The sequence below is a fragment of the Aptenodytes patagonicus genome, chromosome 2, assembly GCF_965638725.1.
Source record: "Aptenodytes patagonicus chromosome 2, bAptPat1.pri.cur, whole genome shotgun sequence".
Lineage (NCBI taxonomy): Eukaryota > Metazoa > Chordata > Aves > Sphenisciformes > Spheniscidae > Aptenodytes > Aptenodytes patagonicus.
Genome location: NC_134950.1, coordinates 30801211 through 30813537, shown reverse-complemented (window position 1 = coordinate 30813537; position 12327 = coordinate 30801211). Strand labels below are relative to the sequence as shown.

Genomic DNA, 12327 nt, shown 5'->3' with positions numbered 1-12327 from the left:
CTCCAGCCTTCTTCTAGGCCCCCTTCAGGTACTGGCAGGCTGCTACAAGGTCTCCCCAGAGCCTTCTCTTCTCCAGGTTGAACACCCTCTAACTCTCTCAGCCTGTCTTCATAAGAGAGGTGCTCCAGCCCTCTGATCATCTTCATGGCCCTCCTCTGGACTCAATCCAACAGGTCCATGTTCTTCTTATGTTGGGGGCCCCAGAGCTGGACGCAGTACTCCAGGTGGGGTCTCACCAGAGCAGAGTAGAGGGGGAGAATCACATCCCTCGACCTGCTGGTCATGCTACTTTTGATGCAGTCCAGGATACGGTTGGCTTTCTGGGCTGCAAGCGCACATTGCCAGCTCGTGTTGAGCTTCTCATCAACCAACACCCCCAAGTCCTTCTCCTCAGGGCTGCTCTCAATCCATTCTCCACCCAGCCTGTATTTGTGCTTGGGATTGCCCAACCCATGTGCAGGACCTTGCACTTGGCCTTGTTGAACTTCATGATGTTTGTATGGGCCCACCTCTCAAGCCTGTCATGGTCCCTCTGGATGGCATCCCTTCCATCCAGTGTGTTGACCGTACCACACAGCTTGTTGTGGGAAGGAAGGAAGGAAGGAAGGAAGGAAGGAAGGAAGGAAGGAAGGAAGGAAGGAAGGAAGGAAGGAAGGAGGGAAGGGAGGGAAGGGAGGGAAGGGAGGGAGGGAGGGAGGAAGGAAGGAAGGAAGGAAGGAAGGAAGGAAGGAAGGAAGGAAGGAAGGAAGGAAGGAAGGAGGGAAGGATTAGTGTACACCAGCAATGGTTATTTCAATCTCAATAGATAGTGGAAGTTACATGAAATAATATTTCTTCTATAAATTAAGACATGCTTTTATTAGGCCTGTTTGCATTGTATACAAATATTGGGAGCTACCAAAAGTTATAATGCACATTTTAAAAAGTAAAGGAATTAGAGGACTAAATGTGAGCAATACTGCTTAAAAATTTCTGAAGGAAGATGTTTTCTGATCACTACTGATGATTGACTTCAAACCACGAAGTCAACATGCAGAGAAAAATGCAACCCTGCTTGATCACTGTGAATGGCAAACTACCTCAGTTTCTTTTGAAAGGTCCCTTGAGTTGTCTTTGATTATCATTTTAAAATTAAATTTGTTGGCAAACAGGGTGAGCCATAAATCTGAATATTCTTTGACTTCACATATTTTTGCTAAATCTTTGGTTCCTAAAGCTGTGCAGTGCAAAGAGATAGACATGCTTGACAGGTAAATATGTCAGCCACATCAATCATACAAAATACACATTAACACTATACAGCCAATCCATCAAGTGACTGAAGTCCAAAATGCCTTTTAATTGACCTGACTTTCCTACATGGCTTGAATGAAAAAATTGAATCCTCTGGATTCCTGTTAGAGGTATTAACTCTTCCAGTCTCTGTCAAAACTGCAATCACTATTCATGGGTTTTACAGTCAAACAAGAAAATGTGTGACCTCAGCAACACACTCAGGTTATCCTCCCTGGAAATTCTGATTTGAAGATTGTAACCCAAAGTGGTGACTTATCTAAAAAAATTTTGGTTCCTGACCACCACTTTCCCTGATTTAGGATAAACAGTTTTATTATATTAAAAAGTCAGAATAAGAACCCTAACAAATGCCTTAAATTCCACATGCTTTTCTTACTTACTCCTTAGAGGTGAAATTATATGATCACCATGAGAAAGAATATATTGATTCATAATGAGTTACCTCGGAGAATGCTTGGCTAAAATCCATTCACTTGTGTACCGTGCTGATATTGTTAGAAATGTTATCCACTTTGTCCTGTAAATAGGCTTTGGGAAGGAGATGAGAGAATTCTTTAACACAAAATGATATTGATTTATCTATCTTGGGTCAGGCCTCAGATATAAAAAGCCATCTTACCTGTAATCTTAACAGGACAATTATGCAAGGAAAGTGGAGTTTACTTTGGGATCTTCCTTTCCTTAAATGATTTATTTACAAGTCAAAGAGGAATTCACATGCCCTTAGTCTAGTCACGTTTCCTTGTATGTTTGTCTGCAAACCTTGAAAAATTTGTCCATCTGCATGTTCAGTCCATGTCAAAGATGGGATTTAGATAATTGGCATTAATATAAGCAAACTTAGCAGCAAAGAAAATAATGAAATACACAATTATGTTAATCAGATCTTGTAAAATATCTCTCCAAGACAGGTTGCAAGGGGTAAAATACTAAATGGAAATTTCTAGGCTCCTTATTTTAAACAGAGTGTGACAGTACTGTAGCATATCAATGGGTGTAAATTGATTACCTATGCCTGTTTGGTTTACAGTGACTGATTTTAATTGAGCAATTTACATAGTGTAAAAATCCTTTTTCTTTCTGCAAAAAAATTATCCATTATATGTAGATAAGAAAGTCAGATCTTTCAGAAAATCTTAGCTCAGAATCAAAGGGAAACACAACCTCGGTCTGCCATGTCCCAGTCAGGCTACCGATTAGCCTGCCTCCCTCCTATTCAAATTGATATTGCCTTGACATTTTGACAAACTGAAATTTTCTGATGGGAAAATCATTTCAGGAAAGAAAAAAAATCCTGATCACTCCAGCTTCATTACCATTCCTACATAATTAAAACATTATTCCCTTTGTTTACTGTCCAACCTAGTAGTTCTTGCATGCCTAATACATTTTTGCAAGAAAGAAAACTTCTGTTTTAACATTTTTCCTGAAGGTGTATGACAGCCCTTCTCACAGCTTATCAGGATTACTCTTTCTGAGATATCATATTTAATTATGCGAGACTTCCTCAAAACTCTGGAGAATTTGGTGTACTGCAGGCTAGAAAAGAAAGGTAAAAAATCTATAATATATATTGATAAATGTCACCAGTAAAGATGATATAGGATGTTATTTTATATGGTGTTGCAGTTTTAAAACCTTTATATTAATTTGTTATATACTGAATTATCAATTTAAATAAAAGGCCAACAGATAATTGTATTCCTTTACTATGAGGAACACTTGAACTAATTTAAAGTAATGTAGCAAATTATCTAAAATCATTTAGTCAAATATAACAGAGAGGGGTCAAACCTAGGGCAGCACTATTTAAATCATTCAATCAAGAATTCCATCTTGAGAATGGATTTCAAATAGATTTTTAATTGCAGTATATGGTCCACAGGGCATTCTATCACACACTTTTTGTTTGCAAGTAAAATCCACCAGAATATCCTCCATCAGGATAGTGCCAGGTCTCTCTTCATTACAAAATTTCTGTATTATGAAGTATGTAAATATGTTCTGAGGTTTTCATTTTTGGCTTGTTTCGTTTATAGTTAGTTTCTCGAGCCAAACACTGGGTACTTCCCAGTCATTTCATTAAGCAGAAAAACAGGAACAAAACCATACTACTAGTTGGGCTTTTCCTCATACACCAGAGAGAAGCTGCAAAGACGGTGCAGATGTTTTCCTGTAATGGTGTGATCCGCAGCAGGAAGAGCTGCTCCATGAAGCTGGCACGGTGGCTGCACAGAGCCTGCAGGAGAAGGATGCAACCCTGCACATGAAGGGCCCCGTCACTTTATTGCTCTCTGGCAGTACTGCTTAAGCACAGAGGATGCCAAGCTAAGCATCTTCTTGGTGCTGTGAGAGTTTTGGTGTGCTGCATGGCAGTCTGGGAGGGAAAGCATTCGTGACAGCACTGGGACTGCCCTGGAGAAGCATCCCCCTAAGCATGGGGATACTCACCTTTGGGCTTCCACTATGCTTCCAGGTACATGCAAGTCCATCAGTGATCTCCTATTCTATTCTTTTACTTCCATGTGGATCACAATCCCAGAAAGAAAGGGAAAGGTGAGGTATAGCCATGAGGACAACAGAAAAGTTACTATGTTTTGGATACATTTTGGCCTTTCCTCAAGCCTTATGAAAGTTGTTCTTACCACTGCTGGAAATCTAACCGTAGGAAGTTAGGTTTAAAATACATTGGAAGACGACACTGTAAATGAAGACAGGCTCCTAAGTTATTTCCACTAGTGATTCTGGAAAAGAAGTAAATGCTTTGCAAAAAGATGACATGCAGTATTTTTTAATTACAGACAAAATCATATACTCTTTTCAAAAGCACAGTGACAAGTTCACCTTTTGTAAATACCCTTCTGGATAGATGGCAATAACTAAACTGGTCTATTGGTTTGTGAGCTTTTTAGACAAAACCTTTGCTAAATGAATAGCAACTGCAAATGTACCTGTTGGTTTTTCTACAAAGACGACTTGAAGGAAAGGTTCGTTCTTAAAACATTGACAAATCATTTACAGTCCTTTTATTTACAATTAGTCCTGTTGTTTACAGTTTATTTCAGATATTTTGTTGTGGGACTGAATTGGTTTTGGATGGGAGGGGTCATCACAAATGAAATGTTCAGTTCCAGATATGACATACTTCACTTTGTTAGAAACACATTTTTTAAAGGCTACAAAGAGACATTAAGTATCTAGGGTTTTTTATTTGCTGTTCTTCCTAACACAATACTCTCAGTGAAAATTAGCACAATAGAAAACTTTTGCATCATTCGCATGTCATATAACCTCTCAAAATAATTGAGTTGTAAATTTGCTTTAAATATGTTTATAAAGGACCCTAAACTCACATGGTAATGGTCCTAACAAGCAGCTGATATTAGTAAACTCATTGCAGCCAGGACACACTACAAAATTAAGGGCAGCCAGTTGCAGGTACTGGAGCAGAAATACAGTATAATAACGTAGATGAGGATTTTTAAATCTATCCTGATTGAGTGGAAACTGCTAGTAGAAGAGGCTCCTGTCAGTGCGCAAGTGGTGCAGCTCCTCACAGAGACAGCAGTAACAGCAAGGAGTTGGAGAACAACACTTTTAACAACTGATTTTAGAACTGGGCATGATTCTGGGTCTACCAAACTAGTGGCATCCAGCTCCAGAACAAGGCTGATTGTGGCAGATGTGCCAGAAGTTCTCATGACAAAGAAGTGACCATGTCATATGAATAGAGGATGTTGGAAAGCAAATAAAATGGGTGTGGAGGCCCTCAAATCAGGAAAGTTCTTACACCCATACTAAATTTTATGTTTAAAGTTAAAAAAAAAAAAAAAAGATTTTATATCTTCCCTAAATCATGGCCATCAAGAAAAAAACATTTTGCATGAAAAATGCAAAAAAAAGGACAAAGTGTTACTTGTTCACTCTAGCTTTTCCATGTAAATACCTACACAAGTCATCTGAATCTGTGACATTTAAAGGGCCTAGATGTGCTGCTTTGTAAATATTTATTTACTAAACCAAACTTAAGTTAGGTAAATGGGATTTTTTTGGAGTTAAGCTCCTAGCATAATGGATCAGGCCCTTCTATTGTTGTTAAATTGTGTATTGGTCACCAAGTAAATTTGATACTGTGAGTGGCTGTTTTTAAATTCATCATATTAATGTTCTGAAATACAATAAATATATATATATATCTTTAAAGCTTCTGTTATTTACTTGACAGACTTGAATCAAAGGAGCCTTTCCTGTCCGTTGGGTAAGTAGGAATACGTATATTTCCATGGATATTTATATATTCAACTACCATACAATATAATTTATTGGATTATGTTGAGCATAAACATACTGTTTCAACATTATGGCTATTTACTATAGCTAAGCTTAGAAAAAGTAGTTATTAGTCAATAAAGTCAGCAGTTGTGGATATTTCCCTTCTTAAAAAATACTAAGAAGTATGTTTTGCCTCTCTTGACTAATGAAAATTTATACTAAAAGGCATGTAGGAGCTAAATGTTGCATTGAAAGGTAGCTGGTTTATTATTTTGTTTTCACTGATCTTTCAGTCAGAAACCATTTCAAATATTGTCTATACCACTTGTCTAAGTCCCTGAACAAATAATTGATAGTTTCTTTTAAAATAAAGATTTTGTAGTACTTCAATAACAGAAATAAAATCAAATTCATAAAATAGAAAAATATAACATTTTTAGCCTAATTATAGATCACTGCACTGATTTGCTTATTACAGCTATTGTCTTCATGGTCTCATAACCACTTAAAGCATTATATGTTTTATATCTTAAAATGATTAACTCATCTCTCTAAAAACTTATTTTTAAATGTGACATATTCTGAAAAAAAAAGTATATTCTTTTTATAAAATTTAGACCATTATATATATCTTAAAGGTAAGTATCTGTATTTTACTTGAGTCTTAAGTTCACTTTTCATGCACTTGTTTCCTTTTAGCTTCTTTCTTTAAAACTTTCCTAAGTCTTCTAACATTCTCACTCCCTGTTTTCCTTCAGAACTGTATATTTTTTATGTCTCTTAATTCTCATTTGTCTTTGTTCACCACACCATGCTTCATGCTACCAAGAACATAAACTGCAGAGAAAAGATCCCATGTAAAATAACCATTTAAGGGTTAATTCTACCATGTAATTATCAGTAGCTTCCAAATTGTTGTATTAACTGGAGATCAAAAAACTACTTCAAGTTCTGAAGTGTGAATTAAAGTTAGCAAACAAAGGAAATGTGTCAGTTATGAACAGAGAAACTCAACAAATCAGCATAAGCAGGATTGAGATATGTCTCAGTTTCTATAGCATAAGGTAACTTTGGTTTGTTTAAGTATATTTTTAATTAATTGCTTGCCATTTCTATTTTCTACCAACTCAAAATTATTGAAAAATAAGTCAAATGGTGGTCAAATTGGGGGGGGAGGGGAGTGCTCTTGGTTTGCATGCTTTGACAAGTCCAAATTCATTATCGAATTCAGTCACTTCTGTTACTACCTTTCATTACTCCACTTTGTAACTTGTCCTATTGAGTTGGTTTTTTGAGGCCTCCACTCTCATAATGAAGTGATTACCTGAAAATCTCAACTTTAAGATTAAAAAAGAAGTTGCATGCCATTGTGGCTGAGGACCAAACTTGAAAGTATAAAAATCCAGGAAGCAAATAAAAGACAATGGTAACAGTTATATTAATAGTAATTGCCACAAAATAATAAATCTTACTTTTGTAGTTCTTGTCATGATCTTAAGAACTGTGTTAGCACTTTTAGGATATTTGGGGATGTCTACCTAGGAGGAAGCATTATGTTTATGTTTTGGGTTTGGGTTTGTTTCTAGATGAGCGGATTGGTGGCCACTGTGTAAATAGACATTACCTCCCCATAGTCATTGTATGTGACTTTGTTGCTAAACTGGATTCCTCTTGGGAAGTCTGATCTGAGCAAATAGAATCATAGAATCATTAAGGTTGGAAAAGACCTCTAAGATCAGCCAGTCCAACCATCAACCCAACACCACCATGCCCACTAAACCATGTCCTTAAGCGCCTCATCTACACGTGTTTTAAATACCTCCAGGGATGGGGACTCCACTACTTCCCTGGGCAGCCTGGTCCAATGTTTCACCACTCTTTCAGTAAAGAAATTTTTCCTCACGTCCAATCTAAACCTCCCCTGGCGCAACTTGAGGCCATTTCCTCTCATCCTATCGCTAGTTACTTGGGAGAAGACACCAACACCCACCTCGCTACAACCTCCTTTCAGGTAGTTGTACAGAGCGATGAGGTCTCCCCTCAGCCTCCTTCTCTCCAGGCTAAACACCCCCAGTTCCCTCAGCCGCTCCTCAGAAGACTTGTTCTCCAGACCCCTCACCAGCCTCGTTGCCCTTCTCTGGACACGCTCCAGCACCTCAACGTCCTTCTTGTAGTGAGGGGCCCAAAACTGAACACAGTATTCCAGGTGTGGCCTCACCAGGGCCGAGTACAGGGGCACGATCACTTCCCTACTCCTGCTGGCCACACTATTTCTGATACAGGCCAGGATGCCATTGGCCTTCTTGGCCGCCTGGGCACACTGCCGGCTCATGTTCAGCCAGCTGTCAACCAGCACCCCCAGGTCCTTTTCCGACAGGCAGCTTTCCAGCCACTCTTCCCCAAGCCTGTAGCGCTGCATGGGGTTGTTGTGGCCGAAGTGCAGGACCCGGCACTTGGCCTTGTTGAATCTCATACAGCTGGCCTCAGCCCATCGATCCAGCCTGTAATAGACTTAGCCTTTTCCCAGAACATCCCAGAAGTTTGCCTGTAATGTACTTGAATTATTTTTTGCAAGTTATAAGGATAGAACTTATAAAAATTAGTCCCCACCTCTGTGCTACCTTTGCCTTTTACTGCTGTATTTCCTCCACCTCAAAGGAGGGCTTCAGACAGAGGTCAGAGCGCCATGCTCTGAGGAAGGGCCCAAGCCAACATCCACCTCCTTGGTACTAAGTCAGAAAGATGCTCCTCCTAGTCCCACAGTAATTGGGATGTTCATTTGTTCAGAGGATGAGCTCTTGTGACAAGACCTGTATCTAAGGTTTTAACCCAGACAGACAGCTGCAACCACCAGGCTTTTAAAATACAGTAAATGTTTGCAGAAGAAATGCTGACTCAGCCTCAATTAGACTAACACATGGGTGTCCTTAATGCCTCTTGCAGCCAGAGTTGGTCAAAACACCAATCTAAATTACTTTAGGTTGCCTACAGATGACTCGGTCCTGCGCACCAGCCTTTCATTGATCTACCTTCTGCGACAGAGATTTGTTTCCACATTTTCATTGTACTACCTGTAGGGGCTAATTATGCTTTTTTATTTTGCCGTGCCTAAGCTAACAACTTCTTGGTGCTTTTCCATTGTTAATTCTTTTGGTGGGGGAAGGGAAAATGAAAAGGGGCAGACTAAGAGCTTGAGACTGCCACAGTTTGTTGAGCTCTGCATGTATGTGCAGGACTGCAGCCTTCCCATGAGAGATCCCACAAAGGAAAAGTGGTTCTTAAAACGGTGCATCATTTCCCCTCTCTCAGAAAGCAGTCAGCTACAGAGAGAAGCAGACCTCACTTCTTGCTGTTGTAGTTTGTGTCTTGAATACAGGGAGAGAACAGCTCCTGTACTCCCTTGGTAAAGGAAATTCCATTTATCCTTCTTTCTATGCAAAGTGCATAGCAAAGAAGAAAAATCCATGCTCCTTTACTCCCTGTGCAAGACGGGCATAATTTGGCACTGAAGTAACAGTAACCTCTTTAATGCAAGTCTCTAAAGGTAGCAATCGGCAGCAAAAATTTACTGAGTATGTGATCTATTCAGATAAAAGTATCTGAATTCAATGTTATGATTTTGGGCTACAATACAGAGCTGAATTTGAGATACATGTTGACTTCCTTTGTCTCTTAGAGGTGAAAATAAAATCCTTAGTGAAGGCTGAAACATCTCTTAACAGTGCTGAATGCTGAGTGTTAGCCTGGAGGGGCACAGGATGATTCCCCCTCCAGGTGTTATTTCCACATTTCTGGGGGTTTGTGTCCATATTTAACCTAAGCAAGAAAGAGAGTTGTCTGGACTTTCTTTCCTCTTCATGTTATGTAGCATTCATGTTCATGTAGGGTTAGAATAAAAAAGAAGTCATGCAAATAGACATAATGCCTGGAAGACTACCATCAGAAGCAACAGTTCTGGTAAAACTCCACCAAAGTGAAGACTACTGACAATGCATCAAATTAACTTCATGCAGAGGTCTTTGAAAGATTCAGACCTAGAAACACCAGGCAGGTCAAGAGGTACTGGGTACCTGGGTACTGCAAAAAGAATAACGTAAGAGCCAGCTCATATTAAGTTCATCCCACTTTGTGGCAAAGGATGTATAATATTTAAAAGAAAATATTTAAAATGCCAACAACTTTTAATTATCTATATTAGCTCTCCATATTTGGCATTTTGTTCTTAATAATAATGATGCATAATTATCCCCTCAACAAAACTGTTATCATTCTCTCTAGATGACTAGATTGATAACCCAGTTACTAACCATTCACCCAGCTATTTCATGGCAGGTGATTCACGGTAGCTATCTGCATGTAAAATTTTAGCCCTTGATAAATTCCAGATAATATTGCATGCAGATTTGTAATTGGTCATCAGTCTGAGCCCTAAAATTCAAAATTCATTTTGTAAGACACACTCATTGCAGCACCTTTTAAAACCTGTAATAGTATTATATGGCCAAGAGAGACCATAATTATTTTGTAACTGTCTCGCACAGTAGAAATTCTTTTAACTAATTCTTGTTTGTGTCTACCTATAGATGTATGTAACTTTCATAATAACATCTGGTCTTTACTTTAACACATGCAGTGGTAGAAAATCCATCATAGCAAATAATAAGTCTGTCAAACTTTAAAAAATATTTGTCGTCTTTGTTAGGGGTCATTTAATAATATGTCCCATATTGTTGAATTCAGAAGAGACAGGGAGAGAGAGTAAGAAACAGAGCTGATTTTTTTCTGAGGCTAGTGAGAACTTAGATTCATCTACCGCCAGCTGCAGAGAATGGGATTACTTCTGGATAAGCAGTCAATAGCTCTTCTGTGAGATGGTCTTTGAAAATGCATGTGTTTTATACATCTGGTTGTCAGCTGAGTTTCAATCTATTTCTCTTTTTTTCGTGTGTAGATGTTAAAAAAAAAAAAACAAAACTGCTGACTTTTTCATTCTTTTTTCTTTTTCTTTAAGATTGACTGTTTGCTATAAACAGTATAAATTTAGGTGGAAAGCCCAGAGAGAGACATAAGTGAAATGAATGCATTGTATGCATTTATTACATGATTAATAGTTGTCTGTTGTGGGAGAAAGAAGAGAGATACAAGTCAAATTGGCACTACTTGCTGCATTTTTTTACATTCTCAGTAAAAAGACTAGACATCTGTATGAACTATTTTCCTCACCAAGATCCTGTTTCTAGAAAGTATATGACAATAGAAAATACTGAAAAAAACATGTTTTTCCAAATCACAGCTAAATCACAGTACTTTTCGAATCACAGGTGCTTGTGAAGATGGAGGAATTTTTGTGGGCTCAGCTTCAGAAAGTGTTTCCAAAATACAAAAAGTAAAATTCCTTAATTTTCTTCTGGCAGAATTGTTCTGAGAAACATCTAACAACTGGAATTTGTTATCCACATTTCTTCCTCTTGCTCAGTAGTGTTTTCTTTCCCATAAGGCCATTTTGCAGAAGATCTATAGGAAATCCTGCACTCAAACACCAGTTTGAGGGATCCCATTCTGAAGAAGTGAGATAACTAAAAAAAAAAAAGCCTAGTCCTTGCAGGCTCTGTTAGGATAATATTCAGTCCATTTCCAAAATATGCAGGTTCTTTCAATTCACAGTCAGTTTTTTGTGGGTGGCGGTTTTTTTACAGACAATAGGTTATAAGGCACAAAACAGAACGTAACCACAACAAATACCATAACACTTGTCCCCCATCCTGATTATCAGATAGCATCAGTGGAAGGAGCAGACACTATTCCTACTGTCCCCATCCAGCTTTGGAAGAGAGATAACTAAGAAAATTATTTTCCTTCAGCAGAGGAAAAATATAAAAAGAAGAGGAGATACTGGATGCATTTTGCACTGTTAATATGAAACCAATAGAACTACCAACCTGAACATAATCTTGTAACTCTCATTCACATTCAGGCCAGGTATTCAGGAGCTGTGTTTTCATGAAAAGCATGGGAGAACTGAACATACTTGACAATTATTTAAACTCATTGTTTAGAGACAGGCAGTAATTCCTTATGCTTAAAACTACTCGGGCTCTGTGACTTAAATAGGCAGCAGCAGGTCTTCTGCATTTGCAGAGAATACCCTCTAAAACAACCAACTCTTTAATTATGTGTGAGGTTTAGCCTGGAGGCCAGAAGCAGAAGTCAGGGGACTGCAAGGATTCTGTGCATGGTGAGGCTGCCAGGGTAGTCCCCAGAGAGACAGGACAGATTTGGGGGACGATAACACCTATGGAAAGCTGGGGATCTTAATGTGGAAGATGCCAAGAATCTTTATGGTTTAATTTCAAGCAGTATTACTGATACATTTCTCTTCCAACAATTTACCAAAACCCACAAGGATTAAGTTTTTCTATAATTGCCTGTTTTCCATTATTAAAAGAATCTGAAACAGTGGATGAATATCACTGTTTTATAAATTTATAAAAAGTTTATTTGCTTGAAGATATTTCTGAAGAAGAGATTACAAAGCCACAGTAATAATAATGTTGGTCCATTGCTGTCACTGCATTTGTCAGTGTTTTTGTGTCATTACTGTGTTTAAAGATACCAGATTATGTATTTTTCTACTCATCTGCAATCTAAATAATTATTTTATGGTTCCACTATTTTCCTGATCTTTTTCATTCTACACCACTTCCACTTTCAGACACACAGAAAAATATATATTGCATAGAAAACACACTAATAATGTGT

At 38.2% G+C, this 12327-nt stretch overlaps 1 protein-coding gene across 11 annotated transcripts in view; it reads left to right on the top strand.

Annotated features, from left to right (window-relative positions):
- The window catches only part of RALYL (RALY RNA binding protein like), a 422905-nt gene that overhangs the window by 347658 nt on the left and 62920 nt on the right, over positions 1-12327 (top strand). For 8 of the 11 annotated variants that reach the window (XM_076329482.1, XM_076329475.1, XM_076329479.1 and 5 more), the window contains one exon: positions 5522-5554. The exons of the other annotated variants lie outside the window; for them this stretch is intronic. In XM_076329482.1, the coding sequence (XP_076185597.1) occupies positions 5522-5554 (33 nt within the window). The remainder of the gene's footprint in view (positions 1-5521; positions 5555-12327) is intronic. 11 annotated transcript variants of the gene reach the window in all.